The sequence below is a fragment of the Macrotis lagotis genome, chromosome 1 (assembly GCF_037893015.1).
Source record: "Macrotis lagotis isolate mMagLag1 chromosome 1, bilby.v1.9.chrom.fasta, whole genome shotgun sequence".
Taxonomy (NCBI): domain Eukaryota; kingdom Metazoa; phylum Chordata; class Mammalia; order Peramelemorphia; family Peramelidae; genus Macrotis; species Macrotis lagotis.
Window position 1 is genome coordinate 246,475,021 of NC_133658.1, and position 25,545 is coordinate 246,500,565.

Consider the following 25,545-nt stretch of genomic DNA (forward strand, 5'->3'; position numbering starts at 1 on the left):
GTTCAATGGGTTTGTGTCCTTTATTATGCCAAAAAACAGTATGAAATGAGAGAGACCTGGTCCTACCAGTCAAGGGATAGAATATAGGCCACTAAGTGAAAAATCTGTGTTGGTCACAGAGCACATGCCAGTGTGTTCAGGGCTCAGCTTAGCTAGCAGCCCTAATCGGGTGAGCCTACCAATAGCATCCTTTCCAGGGCAAAGTTCTCCCAAAGGACCCGAAAGAAGTTAAAGAGGGGGAGGCTGTGCAGGCAGACACTGAAGAGGAAAGAAGAGATTTATATAATATCCACCACCCTCCCTCCTCCTCCTCCTCACTGAAAGCCTCAGCATTACTACTGCACTTAGTGATCTCTGTCAACGATTTCCTCTCTCTACCAATTAGGTGTCGGGCCCTGGGAATATAAGGAGAAAAGAAAGTCCTTGCTCTCAAGTACTTGACACATCACAAGAGAAATCAATGCAGATCATGGGTCTTCTACATATTAGTAAACAATTTTCATGATTTGCTATGGTAAAAAAAAAAAAAAAAAGAAAAACATGTAAGTCATTTGGTAATGAGTTTCTCCAAACCTAGCGAGGCTGGTGCCCAGATGACAGAGGTCTGTCCACGGTACCCAGATTTTCCAGCTTTGTAGGACTGACTAGACGCCCACTGTAATAACCTTTGCGATTCTGGGGTCATCTCTGTGCTATAATAAGGCATCAGAGTTCAGAACTTTAGTTTTTTGTTGTGGTTTGCAATTTCCTTCTCTTGCTCATTTTATAAATGAGGAAATTCAGGTCAGTGCCTCAATTGCCCAGGGTTACAGAGATATTAAGCGTCTAAGACTAGATTTGAATGTAGGTTTTCCTGATTTTAGGCCTGGCATTCTTTTCACTGGTCACCTGCCTGCCCTTCAAAATTTCTGGAAAAATTCGAGTTCCCTAGTTATCTAAGGTGCTTCAAGTTAGTGCCTTACTATATCAAACTTTCATATTATTTTGAAAACTGTCTAGCATTATTATCCACTTTTTTCAAAAGAAAAATCAAATGGTTTTATCTAAGGGACACAAGTCAGGGATGTTGCCAACATTTACCAAAACTTACTATGTAATGAATATTGTTACATTAAGTTCAAGAAGGAAGCCATATCTTTTGATCCATTCAACAAATATTCAAGCACATTTGTACAGAGCACATCAGGTTCAAAGATTTAATGCCCAGGTGTGAAAAGGACTTGCCCAAGGTCACAAAGGCAACAGTAGCAGGGCAAGAAAGGGAGCTCAAGTCCTCAGATTCCAAATCCATCACCCCTTCCACCATGAACCACACACCTCCAATGTCAGGTGTGCCCACCATCCTGTGAGGAGATAAATTGCATCTGAAAGACACATTTCTAGCACTCCAAACATCCTGAGAATGTTTCGAACATGAAAAGCTAGAGTGAGGGGCATCTGCTCTTTACTTCCTTGTCTGCTTCTCCAGACTGGTCCATGAATCCTACAGCTCTGAAACTTCAGTTAGGAATGTTAAAAGGTCCCAAAATTTAAACAAGCCAGAAAGAAACTAGAGGCTCAAATTACAAAAAGATTTTTCCTATTAATGATCTGAAGCTAGTTATCTTAGTTGGAAAGATTACTGTTTGTGGTTCTTCTTTCTCCTTCATTCTCCATATCCAGATGCCTTCCAATTTCTCAAGTAACAGCTATCATACCTCATTTGAAAATGTACACTAACCTTTCAAGGAGTATTTAGTGGGGTTAGCTCTATGACTAAGATTGCATAGTTCTTCCATGTTCTTCCCTGGCAAACAATTAAAATAATCGAAATTCCAGACATTTCTTAATGAATGGCCAAGTTACACCTTAGTGAAGAACCTTAACATTACTGGCTAACCTCCCTGTTCTCATTTTTGGAGTTTTTTTATAAGAATGTGGCAGAAGATAGGTATTTTTTTACATTAGTATAAGAGATATAACATCCAATTCATAAGTCAGAAAAAAATAAACAAAGCCTTATTAGAAGGATGGCTGTTTCTTAAGACTGTCCTGGAAAATCTGAAGTGTGAAGCTGCTACAGGCAGTATTAACCAGGACTGGATAGGTGAGGGGTACTACCATAAGCTTTTGACTGAGCACACATAGTATCATTGCCCTTGAAAGAAAACACTGGATGAAGCACAACAAAAGCAAACAAAAATTCTTTGTGATGGGGCCATGAATATCTCACAGAGACCAATGCCATAAAAGTTGCAATCTTCCCTGGCAATAGGAAAAAAAAATGTCTTACCTCCTATTCTGATACTCCACCTTCTGGCCTCATAGTGGGGAAAAAAACCAAACCAAACAAAAAACAAACAGGTTTAATCTGCCTTAGAGATATAAGGTGAGTAAGGGAATCAGATTTAGAGCTGAAAGGTAAGGATGAAATTGAGGACACCTCCTCCATTGATAGAAATATTTCATCAACATTACCAATCTTTAACCACATATTCTATGAAGGTTCAATATTAAACACTCCACCAGAAAAAACTAAACAGAGCTACAGTGAGGCACCTTTTTTAAACTCCTTTAATCCCAAAGAAAGCCAAAGGATCATTTTCAAATTTCAAAAGACAACTTTTATCCAGACAGGAATCTCTCAAACAGAACATACAGAAGTTAGATAGTGATTATTAAAATACACTCGTTGCCAAATGATAAATGTTTAGCAAAAGCATTAAGTTAAAGAAACAAGAAGCTACAATAATGCACAGAAAGGACCAAGTAATACAACACCACTGCTGAAGTCTCCTCCCACCCTACCCTCCAAAAGGCAACCTGCCAGGGCCATGCCTCTTGCTTGCCAAAGTCATGCTTACTGCAGATGCTGAGGCCAAGTTATAGGTGAAAGATTTTGTTTTCTCTTAGGCTTCCAAAGTCAATGAGTTCTCTCTATTCATATTGTAGCACAAGCTTTAGAATGAGTTTCTTAAAGATCTCGTAATGTCTCCTGTCACATTCCAGGGCAGTTTTCAACTCCTGTAACCGTAACCAGAAGGGAAAAAAGACAAAACCAGAGAATGGCATTTATCCCTCATTTAAGAATAATTTGAATTAAAGCTGGAAAAACTTAAAAATAAAAAGTCAAGTGATGAAGAGGAGTACAAAATCCATTTTCTGGTCACAAGTCTATAGACTTAGAAGGATTGGGATAGGCAGGTACCAAGGGAAATCCTTGAAAAGTCTGATGGTGACCCCATTCATCAGTACTGGAATAGTCACATCTTGTGGCAGAGAAGAATGATGTTTCTAGGTCAGTTTTATAGTGGGTACCATCACCTATCAGCTAGTATAATTCCCAGAGAATAGGAATCAAGAGTTAATTGCAACTGCAAGGAAGTGGTATCCACTAAAACAGTTGAATTCATACCCCCAATATCCTAAATTCTCCAGTGAATTTTATGCCAGTTGAAATTTTAGATGACATTCGTTTTGAAAAAAGTTCATAAGGTCAGTGAATACTTGACTGAGTATAATATTATGGGCTCAAATATCTTATAATTTGTATAGGCCCTCTATATAGGGGTCTTAAAACTTCACCAAGCTTAGCCAAGAGAAGCAGTTACTTGGGAAGAATTCCCAAAGAACAAGCAAATAAAAGATGTTCATCACTTGATATGCTGACACAGGGCTTCTGTGATGGCTGGATTTTATTAAGTTTAGATTCTTCCTTTTGCAGCCCAGTTCTGGCACACAAATTGCTCTACCTACAGAAAATACTGTACAACAACAAAAAAGCAGCTCATATACATCCTGTTTAGATGCAACAAACATCTGACCAGGGGTCAAGACTACTTATGATGACTTAACAACACTCTATTCTCATCACTTCAACACTCCTGTCTGGTTGTTTTCCTTTAATACCTTAAAGAGAGGAGGGTTAAGTATAAGCTCTCAAGGAGCAATAACCACAAGCAAGTGTAGTTCCGTAGGTCAACAGGTCAATAGAAATTGGGTGCCAAGATCCTGTTAATGCTAGCTGGGTGAAATTTGGATGGCTAGGCACTGAAAGGGCCACAGATCTTAGCCTATATTCATAAAAAAGGTGCTTTTAAGCACAAAGGAGGCCAGATAACAACCTTAGCATTTACAGAGGATTGGTTACTCTGCCTCTGCCAGGCTGGGAGCCTCTTAAATATATCTGCCAGTCTCAGGACAGGGGGCATGAGACAGATATGCCATGGCACAGTTGGCACACTTTTCCTGATAAAAGTCATCAGATCCTCAAAGACATTCTTCTATTCATTAAGACTCACCAAAATGGGTAAGTCCCTAGGCAGTCACATGGTCAGAAGAACAAGAAAACTATAGTCAACTTTCAGAGCAAAAAAAATAAAAAAAAAAAAACTTTTGTAAGAGCGGCTAAAGGACATACTATTTTGGACCACAATTGCAATATTTAAGATATGTTGTCACTGCAAGGCTTTAAGGGGCTGCTCAAGATGCAGTGCTAGTTGGAGTTCTACCCCCCAAAGAATACTCACAACTGATTATCCTCAAATCAACCAGTTTTAATAAAGTCCCCTACTTTCTATACTTCATTTCTAGATATGCTGGCTAAGATAATCGCTGCCTCCTTACTCCATTAAATATATCTGAGTTACTCCCACAGACCTCCCTGCCTTGAATAGTTCTATAGAACCTTATGGACAAGTTTGTCAGGACAATCATAAGCCCCATTACAAGGCAGCACTGGAAGAAATAGGAACACATTGTACACATTAGAAAACAAAACTTGCGAGGTTGTTTGAGGTATGCTCCTTTTTCTCACCATAAAACTTTTCTACTGACTTGTCAAGGTCTCAAGCCTTCAGCTTTTTCTCTTTTGAGAGGGCTCCCACTTTCCCTGAGGATAAACATGCTAAGGGGTCTTATCCAAAAATAAAAGAAACTTCATGACTGATCTAAGGAAGGGAAGGAATGGGTATCCATGTGTAGCTGGGTCACCAGAACTCACTTTCATCAATTGCTAAGGAGGTCATCTCCCAAGCTCTGCAGAGTGGCAAAATTCCCATTTATTTTTAACTGTAACCCACCTGTACACTGGAGTTACTTCCTTCTAGTGTTATAATGAATGTAAAAAATAAAATTAAAAAACAAACAAACCAAAAAACAGAATCAAGAAGAGATTTGGTCCTGACTTTCCTGTGGGGTTTTGCAGAAGTCAGGGGGCCCATCAAATCCCTCCCAGGAAATTTATCAGAGAAATGAGCCCTTCAGCACCTACAGGAGTCATTGAGAATTTTTTTTGCATTCTGCCCCCAAAACATGATCTTTTTGAGGTTCAGATTATCTTTCCTTTTAGAGAAAAAAAATTACACTTAAGTATACAAACATCTCCCCAAAGCTCCTCCCACCTCACCCTCCTCCGCTCATCCCAGGGGCTGAAATCTGAAATGGAATATTCCCATTTCAGGACACCATTTGAGTTGATTTCTTCTTTCCTGGGTGCTTTACAGTTCTCAACATGAATGACAGGCAAAGTTTCCAGAGCAGGGTCATCACTGGTTGGGGGTCACATGATCTCACAGCATGAGTTTTGTTTCCGAGCCTTGGGAGAAATCAAGAATTGGGGGAAAAGGTTAGAAAAGTTAATAGATGATAAGGGTGGTGGAGAAATGTGCCTTTTCCCTAGAATCTACTTGTTAGGAAAGATTGTAACAAAGAACTCTGCTATCAAAACTGTTTCCTGATTAGAGCCTGGGACCTAGATCTCCATATCTATACTTCCAAAAACCACATTGAAGCAGGGAAATTGAAATGGATAGGCTAGAGATATCAGCTTTCTTATTTTGTACTTTCACAGAAAATACGAAACCCTCATTCACCCTCAAAAACAGAAGATAGGGCTATCACCAAAAAATTAGTTCATCACCAGGAACTCAGCAATAAATTAATGTCCTTAATGCTAAGGCTTCTTCTCACATCCCATCAATTCTTAAAAAGTCTTTTTAACTAATTGGTTCCACCTAATTAGCCCTCATGTCCCATTTCTCTTTCTGATCAATTAAAAACCTTTTGTTCATATAACTTGGACATTTCTCTCAAATAGTTCAACTGCTTAGAGAATGATGCTAAGGAGGACAAAGATATGCATCTCTGTCTTCAGTATTGGAAATGCAAAGAAAATCCAGCACTCAAGGAGCATGCAACATGTATGTGTGAGTGTGTAACACACAGACACACACACATTCAAACACACACACACACACACAGAGGGAGAGGTACACTAATTATAATACAAGTGAGAATAACTGCAAAGGAGAAGTCCAACAGAGAGACAGGAAATTCTATGAAGGAGAGATTATTTCTAGTTTTACTGAGATCAGAGGCTTCATCAAAGAAGTTCTTGAGCTTGAGCTGAATCTTTTTTTTTATAGGTTTTTTTGCAAGGCAAACAGGGTTAAGTGGCATGCCCAAGGCCACACAGCTAGGTAATTATTGTGTCTGAGACCGGATTTGAACCTGGGTACTCCTGACTCCGGGGCCGGTGCTTTATCCACTACGCCACCTAGCCGCCCGAGCTGAATCTTAAAGGGAAAAGATTTCCAGTGAATATGAGGAAAGAATTTCCACATGTGAGATACATCCCATGGGGAATGTGTGTAACTATACCAAAGCAAGAGATTTTTCAATGGTATCATAAAATCTTTCCTCTGGGTTTTTTCAGAAGTCAGGAGTCCATCAAATCCCTACCAAAAAATTTATCAGGGAAATCAACCAATCAACAGTATGGTTTCATAGCCACTGATAAGATCAGATCTTTAACCCTACTTAAGTATCCTACAAATGCATGTTGGTTACAAAGTGAAAATTTGTGGCAGTATCAGTTTAAGTCTAGACAAATTCAAAACTCATGTCTATCTTATTTTTTTTTAACAGTTATCATTTTTTTATACAGGATGATAGCACCATTGCCTTTCTGAGCATTATCTATTTTTTACATACTGTCCTTCCCTTTTCTCTTCCTTTATACACTTAAATTGCTCATTAGTTGTATTTCCAGTAGAATATAAGCTCCTTGAAGGCAGAATTTTTTTTTATTTTGATTTTATATTCTTCATGCTTTACATATTGGAAGCATTTAGTAAATGTTAAATGAATTGGTTTAATCAATTTACTCAACATAATAATAAACAAATTCAAATGGTAAGCAATCCTTTCCTTTGAGAGTAGGGTCTAACTTCAGAAACGCCTTAGGAGGAAAAATTATTGACCTTAAAACTAAAAACATTAGCTTTCCCTGTAGGACAGACAACTAGTAGAGTGGCAGTATGAGATGATAAGAGTCCCTGATTAGAAGTCGGAGTTTTGAGTTCAAATCTTGACTCCAACATTTATGGTCCTTTGAGCCTTATTTTTCCTCAAATAAAAAGTAGGTACAAAAATCTTAATGAAAAGGAAGTGTCTTTTTTTTTAAACCTTCAAGTACTTATAAAAGTATGCTGTTGCTGTAATAAAAAACAGAAACAAAAACGAAGATTTGGTATTAGAGGTGGCAAAAAATCATCCACCTTCCCAAATAACTCCAGCAACCCCATGCAGTAGAAAAGCTATTAAAAGCTATTTCCCAAAAGAGCTCTACTTTTGAGCAGCGTTAAATATTCCAAGAAAAGTCTAGTGTCCCAGAAGGGACACATATAATAAGTCTCATTTTAAGAAAAGGTTTTCTGGGGCGGCTAGGTGGTGCAGTGGATAGAGCACCGGCCCTGGAGTCAGGAGTACCTGAGTTCAAGTCCGGTCTCAGACACTTAATAATTACCTAGCTGTGTGGACTTGGGCAAGCCACTTAACCGGATTTGCCTTGCAAAAACCTAAAAAAAAAAAAAAAAAAAGGTTTTCCAGGGAAGAGGTGGGTATTACTAGTACTTACAGTTTTATAGAAGGCTTTGGACTGAGTTCCTAGCACTTCTGATTTGGACACCAAGTCATCTAGTTTTTCTCCTCGTTCTAACAAAGACTCCATGGTGTTGTGCTGGATAAAAGAAAAAAGAACTATGCAAATAAATGATGATGAAAGACCAGCATGAGCATAAGCATTTGATATCAGTACAGTTTAGTTTGTCCATTTATAGAATCAGCATCTTTCAATTCTGTTCTCTAAGCATCAACCAAATATAGCACTAAAATACTGAGCATCAGAGAACAATGGGTCATAATTGTTAGTGGAAACTATTTTGAAACCACTATGGAACTCAAAACTCTTCTAATATGGATGCAGAACCAAACAAGAAGAGATTTTTCTATGATCACTGGGTTAAAGGTGAACTGATTTTTCTAAGTGTGAGCTTCCTAGTGTATGAAAACCCTGGCAACTGGTACAGAAAGCTCATAGGATTTAGGGGGAAATCAGTCCACAAACCAAAACTCTTCTACCTTTGGTTTTTGTTCTCAATTGAATTTTATAAAAGGACTTGTAATTACCATGAGGGAGAGCATGGTAGAGAGGGAGCAGCTGGCCTTGAAGCCAGAAAAACCTAGATTTAAATTCTATGTCTGACAATTACTAACTGCATACAGTCTCCGGTGCTTTAGGCTAATCTAAGACTGTTAACAAATTTAACACAGCATAGTAGAAATGTTGGAAGGTGTGGGCTGAAGTTACTCCTATGACATATGCTGGCTGAGTAACCCTTGACAAGTCATTTGACTTCTCACTGTTTCAGACAATTTTAAGTCTATAAAGTGCAAAGCAGTTGCTGATCTGTTCTGGTAGAGGGAGTTTGGGGACAAAAATAAAGTTTTGGGAGGACTGTGTAAAGAGTAATACTTTATACTAATGATCTCAATATTTTTGAACTTCTACATTGGGAAATTTTAAACTCCTAGAAACCACTGATGCTTTTAATATTGGAATGGAAGATAATTAAGAAGTGGAGGAATGATCATCCCTTAGGGTCCAGTGTCCCATAATTGGTCAAGCTTTATAAACTTTATAAACTTTACTGTGATATGTGGCAAACACATCTGAATTTGCAGACAATGAAGAATGCACTTTTAAAAAACATTTTTAAATAAAGACAAATTAATACCTCTTATTGTATCTAAATGATTCTATTTTTATAATTTAAAAGATAAAAGAAGTAATTTAACTGGATCAGAATATGAATTTGAAATTCCAACTGGAATTTTACAACAAAAGACTCATGAGTCAACAATTCTAACTTGATAAAATATATACAGAAGTTGAAGTCTGATGAGAATTCCTCTGTTCTCCAGAGTGGAGAAAATTTTTTTTTTAAAAAAAGATTTCCTCCAAGTTCCATGCTAAGTTTTCAGAAGATGCAGGGATCCAAAGAGGTAGAAAAATTGAGAGCTATCACCAAAAGCCAGAAACTAAAATTCAGGTGGTTAGAAAATACAGATGTACTAAGAAAGACATATAACCTCCAGCTATATCCATCATCTCAAACCTTTAGAGTCCAATAAATAAATCTGTAAAGGAGACAAAAGGGCATCAAAAAATCCACAAAAAGTGAATTCCTTGTAGAAGGGGTTTAAAATTCGATAGCCAAAACTGTGGAAGGTTTGGACTCAGAAGTCCTGAGTTTCAAATCCAACAGTCACTGAACACCTCCCTTTCAGCAAATTTCATGTAAAGCTGAAACAGTCACACTACTATCCTCAGGAATGTTTGTAAAAATCCCCTTTGAAAACTCTAAAAACACCTCAATCGAAATATCTACTCAGCCGTTCAAAGGTAAATTGCTATATCTTTCAATTTCTACTTACCAGAATGATTTTGGTCTCATCTAACTCAGCTTGTACTTTCGTCATGGGGTCAGCTTCTCGAGGATTCTAGAAAGGAATAAAAACAGGCCAGCTGAATGGTGATCACATGAAATCAAATAAAAAGGAAGCACGGAAATATAAAGTAATAAGACAAATACTGTAGTTCTGGTTGTAGAAAGAAACAAGTTAAAGAAAGCAAGATGCTGGATCACAGCCTTCAAATTCCCCAAAGAAACCAGCTGATTTAACAACTGGAAAAATTTTAAATTCTCAAGTAGTGAAAGGCTGTTTCAGATTCTTCCATTTTTTCAAAGAAGAGTCTGGAGAAGGGGTAGCAAGCATTAAAGATCCTATCATCCAGGTCAAGTCTGCTTAGGGAAATTAATGCAACAAACCCTTAAGTACTTATATCTTTACAACATGAGAGGTGGTGAGGAGATGTAGCAAGGTCACCCTGATGCTATTAACCATGGGCAAGCAACTCACCCTCTCCACCCTCAAACAAGACCAAAGACCAAGCAAGATTATAAATTACAGAAACTGAGTTGTATCAGGGAGTTCCCTAATTAGGGAATTTTCTCTATACTGATGAAAACACAAGTGTAGACCAAAAAGAAAATGTGCCAGGTATTAAGCATGGCACTGGGAATAAACCAAAAATAAGAGAATCTTTGCCCCTGAGAGCTAATTGGGGGATACAACATGTAAACAGGAAATAAACACAAAGTTATACAGGAAAGGGAATGCCAACAGTAAAGGGATACTGGCAAAGGTCTCCAAGAGAGAGCATTTAAGTTAAGATCTAATGGGAGTTAGGAATTCAAAGAGGTGGTAGTAAAGAGAAAGGCAGGGGTCTGCCTATGCAAAAAGGAGGGAGATGGGATATCATGTAGAGGTTGTCTTAGCTGAAATGAGGAATGGTAATGGTGATTGTTATTGAGTTGTATTTGAATTGTCATCACCTCATTTGGGGATTTCTTGGTAAGGCTAATGGAGTGGCTTGCCATTTCCTTCTCCAAATCATTTCATAGATGAAAGGATGAAGTCAGACTATGAAGGGTTTTAAAAAACAAAGGAGTTTGTATTTTATCCTAGAACAACAGAGAGCCATTGATAGTTCATGATCAGGAAAATGAAATGGTTAGAATTATGCCTCAGGAAGAGTCTGTAGAAACTGCATGGAGAATGGATTGAAGAGACAAGACTGGAAGAAGGGAAGCTATTCTAACTAACAATCCAGATGAGAGGTGGTGAGAGCCTCAACTAGAGTGGTTACCATAAAAAAATCAGCCTAATATTTTCATAATACTAAACAATATATTTTCTTCATCAATTTGTCTTGAAAAATTACGTGATATTCTTTCACACTATGACTAATATAGAAATGCTTAATATGATTATGTATAATCTATATCAGATTACTCACTGCCATAAGGACAAGGTAGAAAAATGTGTAACTCAAAAGCTTACAGAAAATGAATGTAGAAAATTATCTTTACATGTAATTAAAAAAAATAAAAAGGAAATATTACCTGATATCTACTAAGATAACTATCCAGTGCTGCATAATGTATTGTTGCAGGAGATCCTACTGGCCAATCTATCTTGTCAACTTGTTTAGAGAATTCATCCAATACCTACAAGAAAAAGAAATATAATATCAGTATTCCTACCATGGAATTCCCAGGCCTCAAATAATATGCCTCAAGCAGTGATCAGAATTCTCCAGATCCATAAAAATATTTCCATATTTTCAAAAGCCAAAAACTAAGGAAAAAAGTGAATCAAATTTAAAGTTCTTTCCCTCCTTTCCCCAAGTTCTTGGTGATTATGCATGGGGTCCTAAGCATTTAAAAGACAAAATAACTTTTTGAAGAAAAGATTTCTACCTCACAGAGGAGAATCTGAATTTTTGGGGGGATACTTCACATATCTTCAAAATTAAAAAATTAACAATGATGCAATTTGTATTCAATTGTTTTGTTTTGCAAAACATTTCCAGCAATGTGTTAGATATTATAGAGAATACTAAAGAAACATAAGCTATTGCCTTTTTCTTCAAGGGGTCTACAATATAACTAAGGTAACCAAGAATACATGTAAAACAACCAATTAAACATTGTTTATAATGACTAAGTAGAGTGAAAATTCAGAATATAAAGAAACCAGCTTGGCCTACAGTGACACACAGGTAAGACAGATTTGAACTGGGTTTGGGAAGGATTTGGATAAACAATGAGGAAAATGAAAACATCACTCTAGGTAATGAAAACCATGGAGGTGGAAATGAGTATGGAATATTTCTCAGGGTACAGAGAAGCAACAAGGATTTCAGCCTGAATGAAACAGAGCAGGTCTTGGGAGTTCTTAGGAAGCAATGCTCACTGGGTAGAAAAGTTGAGATTACAGAAGGCTTTAAAAGCCAGAAAGAATCACAGATTGTTTAGAGCTTGAAGGATCCTTAGAAATTACAGTCCAGGAGCAGCTAAATAGTATAATGGATAGAGCACTGGCCCTGAAATAGAGCACAGGACCTGAGTTCAAATCAGATCTCAGACAACTAATAATTACTTAGCTGTATGAACTTGGGCAAGTCACTTAACCTCAATGCCTTGCAAAAGTAAAAAAAAAAAAAAAAAAAAGAATAAAGAAATTGCAAAGCCCAGATAGCATGGCTCCCAGAGCCTCAAAAAGGTTAAATGATATGCCCAGAAGATACATAGTTATTAAGTGTCTGAGAAAGGATTGGTATTACAAATGAAGTACTTTATCCATTGAGGAGCTGGTCTAGAAGGGTTTGTGGTAGGGTGCTGAAATGAAAAAGAGGAGACAGACTTAAGAGACATTTCAAAAGTGGTGAGATATGGGGTGATAGATTGAGAAAAATAAAAAATGACTCTAAAGCAGGGATAAACTTGGGTGTCCAGGGATGGATTTTTTTTTGGGGGGGGGGGAATCCTCCAAGAACTTAAGATAGAAAAACTACTACATCTTTATTTTTATTAACCTTTGACTGAAATTTAGCATTTCCTTCAATTGTGAATGTAGACCACATTTGCAATCCTAAGAAAGGGATAAGACTGTCAAAGGAGTCCATGATACAAAAAAGGAAAACAGCAGCATCATTCAAACACACCAAAAATGTGACCAATGCTATAATCAATCTTGACTCCAGAGAATTGACAGTGAAACATCTTTCCCTTTCCTTGGCAGAGAGATGATGATGGACGGTAAGTATGAAATAACATGTATGCTGTTGGACTTTACCAGTGTTTCACTTACCTATACTTCTTTGATGCAAAGGAAGAGATGGCAGCCATGAGGAAGTAATAACATAAAAAACCCAACAAAACAATATTTTACACAGGAAAAAAATGGCAGTTACCACTCTAAGAAGAAAAACTTAGAAAAGAAGCTGATATTGAAGTAAAGAAGACAATTCTGTTTTTGGCACGTTGAATTTGAAAGGACAGCAATCAGAAGAGGAGTTACTGATAGCACTAACTGAAACAAAGCATTTCAATCTCTCATAACTTAGTGACTAAATTAAGGGATATTTTCTTATCCCATAGTCTCAAACCCCAAAAGCAACTTACCTTTTCCAGCAAGGTGAAAGCCACCCGGGAGGGATATTCATTGTCTGCAATGACCACACCTGAGAGACAGTCGTTCCGCACATAGACATGACATAAATACTCTGAGTAGACAAAGAGGTCACATGTGAGAAAAGTAGCATATGGTGAATGGGGTTTTGGGGGACTGAGGTATAGGTATTTCTGAGAGTAGCACACATTATCAAAATGACCTAGTCAGAAGATCTAGATTTGTATTCTGATTCTTACACTATGTGACTCTGAATAAGTTACTTTAGATTTCTTGAGTCTTCATTTCACTGTCTATAAAAGAGGGATAATTAAAAACTATACCTCATAAAATTGTTGTAGGCTTGCTATAGAAATCTTAGGTGCCACATTAACGTGAGCTGCTCTTATTACTATCATACAAACCCAGACAAGTGTCACTTGAGAATCAGATCTCAAGTTCACAAAGATATATAAGGGTTCATTCTACAGAGCTGCTGGATCAGGATCCAAGGAACTCTGAAGTCAAATCCCTACATGTCAGTCAGATTAACAGGCAATAATTACAAGACCTAACATTTATATAGCAATTCAAGTTTACAAAATTCTTTCTAAGTATTACAAATGATCAGGTCAAATGAGACAAAGGAAGCAGGAGTGGATCCTATTAAAGATAAGGAAACCAGGTTCAGAGATTATGTGACTTATTCAAAGTCACACATCTCTTAAGCAACGCAAGTTAAAGGTCAGGTATTCTGACACTAAGCCTGTGGTTATTCTCACTTGGTCTCTCTTTTCTGATAGTCACAGGATCATAGATCCAGGGCTCAAAAAAAGACCTCAGAGACCATCTATTTTAACTCTCTTATTTTTAAAGATGAAGGCACCGAGACTCAGGAAGATTAAAGGATTCACCACAAGGCACACGCATAATAACGTCCAAGCCAGGACTTGAACCCCCACACTTTTGACTCCTCTTTTCACAGTATCTGTTTTTCTGCACAGTACAAGATCCACAGAAACTGTGTGGTTATTGGGAACCATCTGTAATTAAGACTGCTTATGATTGCAACGACCCAGGAAACCATAACCTAGGTGTCTCATGGGGCCTACAGTAGTCATGGAGGCTCTGCTTCTAGCCCTAGAAATCTGGGAAAACCCTAAAGAACAGATCAGATTTCCTTCTTCCAAATCTCCTTTAAAGTGACAAGGAAAGAAAAAAAAAATCTCAGAAATCCAGATAGAATGGTATCAAACCCAGATTTAAATGCTAAATTTTGTTGTACCATGTTATGCCTAAGCATCAAGAAACAAAAACAAGTCATTTATGTCAAAGTATGGTCACATGATAAGGAAGAGTACACTATGTTATACAGTTGATATAAAAATATCAGTCAAGTGCTTGATCAAAACTTTTCTTAACCTAGGCAATATTTACTTTATTCTCTAAAGAATTTTTAAAAGGCCTGTATAGTCAGAAAGACCTCAAAGGTAAAAGAAGGATATCAACTTACAAATAATAATGTGTTTGATATTGGCTACAAAAGTCCAAATGCCAAACAATAAGATAAACTAGTAAAAGTAAAGAGTAATGAACTTAATATGAATCCGAATAGGGTGAAAATATGAAGAAAATAATGAGGGAGTCATCACTGATGCTTATCAAATTTTACCTTCCTAAATGAACAAGATGTAATTATTAAGTTCAAGGACATAGCTGGAATGTACATGAAGAATCATCTAAAATGTCAGAATTTAAAAAAGGAAAGTCACAGATTAAGGTGACTATATGGGCTTCCCTATTCTATTTCTGGGGAATGAAAACTATAGGAAGGTCTGAAACTTTAAAGTCGTTTATACCATACATAATAATTAGTATTTATGGCATCAATAATCATTTCAAAATCTTATCCTGCAACAAGGATGCTTAAAATGAACATAAGACTAAATTGGTTGTAATTGTGATTTTATGAAAACTCTTCTTGACTTGTTTCTATATCACATTCCTCCTTAAAGAGGTGGCAAATACAAATGCATGACCAAAAAATAAAATCTCACAATTAAAAAAGACCTAGGTCATGGAAAAAAAGATTTAAAGGGACAAGAATAGAAGTATGCCAAATGCTTAACCCAACACACCAATAACTATATTGTACTAAACTTTTATTAACAAAACTAACTGGATATCCTTTTTTGAGAGGACCACAAGTTGGAAAGATACCACAAAATGCCAAGTTGTTTTGGTTGCTAAGTTAATATTTAGCATCAAAGGTAGATTTCAAACCTTAGTGGAGAGGCTGCATATGAAACCAAGTCCCTTCAGTGGGCAAAGTATTTTACATAATTAGGGCAATAATGAAGGAAGAAGAGAGGACAAGGAGTAGTAGGGAAAAAATAGTCGTGTCTCACAGCAACAAAAAACTTGACTGTATGTAACTTAACATATCACTTGTGAATCTAGGCACTGAAATTCCATGGGTCTAACTCTATACAAAGCTAATCATTTCCCTTACCTTGTTCTTTGACAGAGGCTCTGCTGCCTTTCTCTGAACGTTCCACAATCAGTTGACTTGTAAAGGTCATGAATTCTTGAACACTGAAAAACATAACAATATTAACTGAGTCTATCTCATTCACCTTGTCCAAATGAAAAATAAGATAAGCACTGAGAGTTTATATGATAGAGAAAAATAGCCTAAAACTCTTGAAAGCAGAAGACACTGGTCTCCTTCCCTTTAAATAATGTAATATAAAATTTTGCAAATGGAATATATAATAAATTGTTCAATAATCCTCATCACAATGCTATAACATTAATCACTGTATCTATTTGTTATATATTTCATCACTGCAAATCATTCCCAGCTTTTAGGAAACTGATTACCTGGCTAATAGATTGTTCCATCCACTCTCTCAGTTAAAATCCTGAAAAAACACTATAAATTAGATATTGTGTAAAATTACAAAAGTAGCCTTCGGGGTGGCTAGGTGGTGCAGTGGATGGAGCACTGGCCCTGCAGTCAGGAGTACCTGGGTTCAAATCCAGCCTCAGACACTTAATAATTACCTAGCTGTGTGGCTTTGGCCAAGCCACTTAACCCCATTTGCCTTGCAAAAATCTCAAAAAAAAAAAAAAAAAAAGGTAGCCTTCATATTAAAAGCACAGGAACAAACAGTTGGCAAAACTACAAAAATATATGTACAACCAAATACAGAGATTTATACAATTTCTAAGATATATAAAAAGACTAAGTATTAAGCAAGAGCATTTATTAGAATGGCTATATTCAGGTGGAATTGATTCATAAAAGCTATATGGAAAGGAATGTTGAAGGATTCTGAAGGAGGGAATGGATAATGATTTAGTTAAGAAGGCTAAGGTATAAAATTAAGAGTTTCATATTAGAAGAATTTATGCAAAAAGGCCAGAAAGCAGGAGAAGGCATGAACAAAGTAGCTATGCTTTGCTAGAATGGATTTACCATAGTATAGGATTGAATAGAAGATAACAAAATGTCTGGACTGGAATCTTTAATCTAATACAAAACCGAACAAGATTCAGAGAAGGTAACATGAATAAAATAATATTGAAGGATACTAAGAAGACTGGACACTATCATATAGCAATCAATTGAAGGAACTGGAGTGTTTAGCTAGAAGACAGGGAAGATGTGAAATGATATATGTCTGCAAGTATTTAAGGGACTATTATATAGAAGGCTTAGATTTTTTTTTTTCTATCCAACCTCCAGAAGTAAATTTAGCAACAATGTGCGAAAACTGTATAAGGGAAAATTCCAACTTAGTAAGAAAAGATTTCTTTACAATTAAAGCCAAGAGTAGAATGAGCTGCCTTAAGGGTGGAGAGAGTAAGTAAGAGGAAGGGTTCCCCATCTCTTGAAGTTTTCAAATGAAGTCTCAATGACCATTTGTTGGGGAAGTTATAGCAGGGATTTCTGTTCAGAAATAAGTTCAAATAAGAGATCTCTAATATGTCTTCTATTTCTGATATGAGAATTTCCTTGATATTTGCACAACCTAGAGAGGAGGGAAACTTCTAAAAAAGTGCTGGAAAGACAGTTAAAACCTCAACTAGGACTATAGACAGAGAGAGGGCAAGACGTCCACAAAGAGTTAATGATAACAGACTGGATGCAAGAGTAAAGTAAACTGCTAATTGTTCCAAACCTTATAAACTTTTGACAGTGATAATGGGCTAAAGTAAGAAAGCTGGAAAAAAAGGCTTATCTTCCTTGTACTATCCAAAGTTTAGTTTGTGACAGGCGAGATTTCAGGTAGTAGTATGATACAATGGAAAGGTAACTGGACCAGCAGTTAGGACATCTAGGTCTGTGTCCAGGCTCCAACTTGCAACCAGGGGGAAATCATGAATTTGCTGGATCTAAATTTCCACATCTGTAAAATGGGGATAACTGTTCTAGTTATTTTGCAGGACAATCTTTTGACCTAAAGTTGTAAAATACTTTACAGATACAAGATATTATATTAACAATAAACACCACATGATTAATGTTAAGTGGAGTTATTCTGTAAACAGTGGGAAAAGTTCTGGTCAGTTGTGAAATTAAGTCTAAAATTGTAGTTATTTAAGTGCTAAGTACAAATGGTTCCTTGAAGTGAGAGTGAAACAAAAAGGCTTAATATCACAAGCATAGTGATGGCATATAATTAATGGGAAGAAAAAAACCCCCTGAAGTCAGCAAAATCACATATAGTCTGAGAAAAAGGAAGACAGAAGAGTCTTAGAAAACAAAACTTAAAAGAACTTCAACAAAAATGGTAGTCAAAAGCAACAGAGTATCAGAATGAGATGGAAAAGGATTTTTTGTACTTGCTCAGGAATTCTCTGACAAAATACTTTTTGGCAAGTAAAGTGTCAGAGGAACAGTGAAAACAGAAGGCAGACTGCAAATTTCACTGCCTGCCAATAAACAATACTAAGAGAATTAACCTGGCAGGAATACTGCTCTGATCATTTCATGTACCCTGCGGCCCATATGCATTAGCTAAATGATTAAATGCATTTGGCCAGCATTTTTACTAAAAACAAATTATGACTGAATACTAATTAAATGGCTCTCAAGTCAGTGGAAAATTTGGGATCCAAATTTAACTCACGTGGGGCCAGAATCACCCACAACCTGTAATGGAAAAAAAGAGGAAAAAGGAAGATCAGCTTTTCTAGATTAGGAGAAAAAATGTGGACCTAAACCCAACCAGTTCTACAGTGGAGAAAGAACAACAGGTTGGAGTCAAGAGGGCCTGGGGTCTAGGCTCCTAGTCCAGATTGGCCACTTGAGGAGTTATTTTTCCTCATCTTTGAAGGAGAGGGAAAGGATTCTTCGTCAGTAAACTCTAATGCCTTTTCCAAGTCTACACAAATAAGCCCCTATTTCTAATATTCTTTAAACTTCTTTTACCCTGTTGGCCTAGCCCATCACAAACATAAATACGGCACAAATATATCAGGTTCATATCTGCAGAGCTGAGAGATGGGAGAAATCTGAGTCCATTCCAAGCATGTAGAGTGCTGGACCTGGAAGGCGCTGGTTTGAATCCTGGCTCAAAGACGGCACTGATTGTCTAAGCTACGTCTCCACCTGTAAAATGGGTTTAAGATTCAAATCTCTAAACCTCACAGAACTGTGTCAGAAGGAGCGCCTAAAATGCTTTCCCCCGCCGCCCGCTGCTCTCGCTCGTGGCTGGGACGCGGTCATCTCAGCGGGCACGACGCCAACGCCAGCCCCCGGCCCGGCGGAGGGAAGGCCCGAGATGCTGCACCCACCTGGACCTCTGGAAGAAGCTGAAGGAGGACACGTCGTAGGCGGCCTTCAGCAGGACGGCTTTGGAGTCCGCCTTGAAGAGGACGCTGAGGCTGTAGAGCTTCATGGCGCCGGGGCTGGCCCCAGGAGCGGCCGCCTGCCGCCTTCGCAGCTCGGGCGCTCAGAGAGCAGCGGAGAGCTCGGGGCTGCGCGGGCGCGGAGGAGCCCGGCTGACCGCGGGGGCCCGGAGCGCCGCACGCCGCCCCTCCGCAACGGCAGCCGACGCCTCCCGCCGACCGCCACCCTCAGCGGCGCCGGCAGCTGACGGGACCAAAACTCTGCCTGACTTCCTCCTCTTCTGGTTTCCGGTTCCGGCTTCAGTTCCAGTTCCAGGCTCTCTCTAAACAGAAGAGTGGCTTCCCCTTGCCCCGGATACAAAAGGCCGGAGCCGGGAGCGATGAATTCTGGGACTGCCACGGAGCGAACTGGCGCGGACTGGGCAGTGCGCATGCGCCCCGCAGGCTCCTCCCAGTGCTTCCTGGCCCCTCCCACCCATGCCCAGGTTTGCTTAGGGCTGGGTGGGTAGAGCTCTATGATGCATTGTAGGGAAGTCTCTGCTAAGGTGAGGCCAGTCCCTGCCTCCTAGGCACTGTGTGCCAAGGGGCATGCAGCCTGATATCTCAGAGCTAGAGCTGGAAGGAGCTGTAGAGTTCTAACTGATCCCGTTTTCTCATTTTTCGAATGAGGAGATGCCCCCCCCCCCGGAGTTAAGGGAGTTGCCCAAGATCAAGCAGGTAGTGTCTTGTTTCCTCAACCAAGTTTCCCCAGATAAATATAAGATATTGATGGAAACTATTTAATTTTTATCTTATTTTTGTCCGTAATATCTTCAACATCTACTAGAGTGTTTGATCATAGAGACATCATAATATGTGTCACGTAGTTGATGGATTGATTGGTCCTCAGAGATTGGTAAATGCAAACTGCTTACAGAATCAATACAAAGGTTTTGTTTTTTGGTTTTTTATTTAGGTTTTTGCAAGGCAATGGGTTAAGTGGCTTGCCCAAGGCCATGCAGCTAGGTAATTATTAAGTGTCTGAGGTCGGATTTGAACTCAGGTTCTCCTGACTCCAGGGCCGGTGCTCTATCCACTGCACCACCTAGCCACCCCTGTTTTCTGTTTTTATAAGGTGGAAGATAGTATAACTAGGAAAAGAAGTAGCAATTGACTTGAACCTTGAAAGGAGCTAGGTTAAAAGAGAAAGCATTTCCAGGTCACAGGTGGGAGATGGAATGCTAGGGAACTTGTCTACAAGTTTAAGAGTATAGGAGAGGGGTGATATGTAATCAGGATGAAAAGGAATTCTTGAGGCAAATTGGAAAGGACTTGAAATAATCAAACAGAGCAGTTTTGCAAAGTCTTTTGTGCTTCAAAGTATCCACCTCCCTGGAGAACATAGGAAAAACGCTGGGTTTTAATGGATTTTAAGATGATGTTTTAAGTATGCTTACCTTTTAAGCATCTCTATTGCCTGGTCTACTTTGTATATTGGCTACCTTTCTTTAAGAGACTATTTACACTGAGTGGCTCCCAGAAAGAAGCCATTCTTAAGCTTGTCTGTACAGTTTTTCCTTATCTGCTCTGGGATGGGAGCATAATGAACCTCAGGGTATAAGAATAAGAACTCTCACTTTGAGGTTGGACTCCCTCAGAACTAAACTTGTTCTATATGAGTCCAAAGGAAAAATAAATCTTATGGGAGAAGTAAGTTCTCTACATCCCAGGTAAGTCCAGGAAGGCAAAACGTACATGACTGACATATGAATGGGAAAAGAAGAAAGTTGATTGTGCAATGGTATCGTGAAATACAGGAGTCCTGGCAGGATCCTAATGACCCCAGTGTCAGTGTGGTCCTCACCTAAGAGGCTCCAAGCATATTTACAAGCTGACCACCAATACCAAGATGAGAAGAAATAGAATAATTCTCCCCACATAAAGCAAATGTTCAGAAGACATGAGAAACTGAAACAGTTATTTGTATTATTGTCTAGTTAGTCTACATCTTCCCATCTTTTCACTAGCATAATATGATATCAAATTATTAAAACCAAGGTATAATAATATTTATAGCATTTACATAATTCTGTTATGATATTCAAAGTGATTTATAGATATTAAATTAGTTGAACTATAATTATAACATTTCCCTAATCCTCTAGTAGCTATCAAAAAAGGAGTAAAGTTAGTCTAGGATGGTCTGTTCTTAATGAAGTTATTCTAATTCTTTAAGATTACCACTTTTTTTAGATGTTCACTAATCATCTCTTTAATGATTTATTCTGGTTTTCCAAGAAATCAAAGTCAAGTTTACTGTCCTATAATTTCCTCACTGTTTTCTTCCTCATCTTTCTCTTCTTCTTTCTTCCTCTTCCTCTCCTTCCTTCTCTTCTCTGACCTCCTCCTTCAGGACAATATTTTTCCTTCAGTTCTCTGGTACCTTTAAGTTTTCCACAATATTTCAGATATTAATGTCTGGCTCAGTAATCATCTGCTAGTCCTTTTTTTTTAAAAAAAAGAATTTATTTTTATAAGCATTTATTATTTTTCTCTCAATGTCCCTCTAAGGTAGGAGAAAGAAAAAAGAAAGCATAGAATGAAGGAAGGAAAGGAAAGGAAAGAAGAGGGAAAACCCTCACAACAAATGTATATAATTCAGCAGAACAAATTCCCACATGAACTGTGGTAGGAAAGAGTTATATGTTCCATAATTTTGAATTGGGACTTATGATTTATCATTATTTGATCAGAATTCTAAAGTCTTTCAAAGTTGTTTTTCTCTGTCTCCTCAACTGGCAATTGATTTACATCAATTAAAACTTCTGTAAAGAAATTACTTTAGGGGGTCAGCTAGGTGGTGCAGTGGATAGAGCACCAACCCTGAAGCCAGGAGGACTTGAGTTCAAATGCAGCCTCAGGCATGTAATACTTGCTTAGCTGTGTGATCTTGCATAAGTCACTTGCAAAACCCCCATTGCCTTGCAAAAACCAAAAATAAGGAAAAGAAAAAAATTACTTTTATCAAAACATGTATCCAAATGTTTTAATTCATGAAGAAGGAATTGTTTCCTTGTTCTAGTAAAATTAAGGCAATCCCTGTTATAAAGAATAATAATGAAGTTTATAATGCCTTTTATTTTTTATGTCACACTCATTTCCAGATATATTCCTACCCTGCCCTTTGTTACAAAGAATAACAGTTAAGTAAAATAAAGTTGCTACATCTCTAAATGCAATATTAGATACCCAATGAACTTGGCCTTTCCAAAAAAGGGGAAAGATGCATTTTCTCATCTTTTCGCCAAATAAAATTGGTCATTACTTTCACTTAGCATCCTATTTCTTTTTAGTGTCTTTTTTGTTTACATTATTATTATAAATATCATTTCTATTTTCCTCTTGTTTTGAATTAAACTAGCTGTTTATAGTGAATAAAATGTTGGATCTGGAATCAGGAAGATCCAAATTTCACTTTGGCCTTATACCCATACCAGCTGTGTGAATTATCACAGGTAAATCACTTAACTACATTTTCTGCAACTGTAAAATGGGGGTAATTATAGCACCTATTTCTCAGTATTGTTGTGAGGACCAAATGAGATAATATTTATATAAAGTACTTTGCACAGTGCCTGATACATAGTAGACCCTGAATAAATGCTTATTCCCTTCCCTTCCTCTCATTATTTCATATAGTCATTCAAATACTACAATTTAATCAATTATTCATTATCCAGTGAACATCCATTTTGGTTCTAGGTTTGTTTGGGCTTTTTTTTTTGATATCACACAGAGTGCTGCTATAGCGATCTTGATATTTATGGATCTCTCTCTCCCCTCCCCCCACTTAAGGTATACATTCAGTAAGAAGACCTCTGACCTAAAGGATTTATATAGCAGAGTCACTATTTTCACAAATTTCCAAATTGGTTTCCAGAATTGTTGCTCACTTCAGCAAGATGCATACAATTTTTGATTATATCTAAGGTCCCCTCCAGCTCATAGTCTGTGCACAAAATAAACTAGAGGTCCTGATGCAAAGGGGCAAATTTGACCTCATAGTTATCATTGAGACTTGCTGTGATAAGCTCATGACTCAATGATGTCTCTGGATAAATAGAGAGCATGGAGGGGAAGTCAAAGCAGATTGTATATTAAAACAGTATGCTCCTGTGAAGAAATCCAGGAACCAAAAGAAGGAAGCATGACAGAGAGTTTTGGATGAACATCAAAGGAGGAAGTAAAAGTGAATTTATTTCAACATACTAAAGACCACGTGGAATGAAAAAAGAAACAGATGAATGAGTCTGGGAAACATCACAAGCCTGGCACAGAGGCATGGTATAATAATGATGGAGGACTTCAATTACCAGACATTTGCTGGAGTTCTTAGGCAAAGACAGAGCCTATAATAACTTCTTGACCTGCTTTAGGGATAATTTCATCCTTCAAAGGATAAAGGAAGCAACAAGGAGAGATTCTATTCTGGGTCTGATTCTCACTAACAGACAAAAACCTGTTGATGGAATGAAAATGATGGGAACTTTGGAGAGAATGTTACAACTACATACCTTAGAGAATATAATAGAGGATGAAAGGGAAGTTGAGTATAACTACATATTCTACATTTTGGGAAAACTGATTTTAGAAGGCTCAAATCAAATGTAAGTATAATCTCATGGACTAAAATGTTTCAGGGGAAGTCAGTCCAAGAAGTATGAGAGATGCTCAAGAATGAAATTCTAAAGCTCCAAGGGGAAACAGCTTTAATGAGGATGAAAAATTGTACTTGTCTGAAGAGACTAATGGGGATGCAACCTATATAGCTTATAGAAAGAAATGTACAGAAGATGGAAGCAAGGGCATTGAACAAAAATTGGATATATGTGACAGTGGTCCTTGACAAGAGCAAAAATGATAAGACTTAAAATGAGGTGACATTAGCAAGAGATACTTAGGACAACAAAAAGAGCTTTTAAAAATTATATTAGGAGGAAAGGGAAGGAACAAAGAAGGAATAGGACCTTTGTTTGCAGTTATAGGAGGCTGCTGTCAACAGAGATTTCTAATTTTGTTTCTGCTTTTTCCACCTTTTTAATTGAAAATAATAGAACAAAAATGACCATTAGGAAAATGATACCCAGGTTAAGAAATGCACTCAGTCACCCTTACTGAAATCATGCCACATATCCCAGATGAACTAAATCCTTTGGTCCTGAAAGAACCAGTGAACTTGACTGCTGAGCCAGTTGACCTTTTTTGAAAGAGCATGGACATTGGAAGAGGAGTTGGAAATTGGAAAAAGGCAAATCCCAATGATCAGAAAAGAAGAGAACTTCAAATTGAGTTCAATTCTTATTGGAAATTCTAAAAAGAATAATAAAGACTGCTTGGCAAGATATAGAAACAGAAGCAATGATTACCAAGGACTAGCATGGCTTCAGCAAGAACTCACTTGTTTCAGAAAGACGCCCATCCCACATGATTTGATTAGCCTCAAACTGAGAGATGACATTAATGCTGTGGATTTAAGTTACCTACTCTTGAGCAAAGCTTGTGATGAAGTATATTAATTTTGTGGAGGATAAGAAAGAGATGAATGCCACTATGATAAAATTTGATGAATTCATAAGTGACTGGATGGCATGAGTATTTTTAAGTATTTTGTGTCATGATCAGTATAACTAGTCTCTAGTAGAGTTCTCCAGGGATCTATATTTGACCCTACGCTATGCAACTTTTTATCAATTATATAGATAAATAGTATACTCACTAGATTTTCAGGTATCACAAAATTGGGAGAGATAGCTAACATCCCAGATGACAGTCAAAACCTCAAACGATCTCTTCAGGTTAGAGCACTGGGCTGAAACTAATAAGATGAAATTCAGTGTAAAGTATCAAACTTGGGAACAAAAAAAGTTACCCCCTGCCCAGTGATCTATCCACTGACCCAACTTGCTGCTGCTCCTTCTTAACAATTTGAACTGTCCAAAGTGAAATGAACCGCCACAACCAGTAGTGGGTTCCTCCTCCCTGGAAATTTTAAAGCAAAAGTCGGATGTCCACTTGCAAAAGTCCTTTCCAGCTCTCAAATTCTGTGATTCTCAAATCTAGGAAACCTTCGGTCACATTATTTCCCTAAGAAGAGGACTGAAGGAAGAGTATCTGGAAAGTCATTTCTAACATTCCTAATCCCTGGCTACTCTAGCAGATTTGTCCTGTAGAGGGTGTCACAGCCACACATGAAAGAAATGCACATGAGTCCTGTCCTTTCTTTTCTCTGTCAAGCAGAATATTGGAATGTGGGGGCAAAGGAGGAGGAGAAGCCTGGAAGGAATCTGTACTATAGTTGCCTAGGCAGTT

The 25,545-nt window shown here is 37.8% G+C and overlaps 1 protein-coding gene across 1 annotated transcript; it reads right to left on the reverse strand.

Annotated features, from left to right (window-relative positions):
* Nucleotides 1–354: 354 nt before the first annotated feature.
* On the reverse strand, nt 355–19,357 carry YKT6 (YKT6 v-SNARE homolog). The gene is made up of 7 exons (XM_074210099.1): nt 19,144–19,357; nt 15,851–15,933; nt 13,353–13,453; nt 11,289–11,393; nt 9,757–9,822; nt 7,898–7,999; nt 355–5,575 (listed from the first exon to the last, which is right to left on the reverse strand). The coding sequence occupies exons 1-7, from the start codon at nt 19,245–19,247 to the stop codon at nt 5,540–5,542; spliced, it is 597 nt and encodes a 198-aa protein (XP_074066200.1). The 5' UTR covers nt 19,248–19,357; the 3' UTR covers nt 355–5,539.
* Between the last annotated feature and the right edge of the window lie 6,188 nt (nt 19,358–25,545).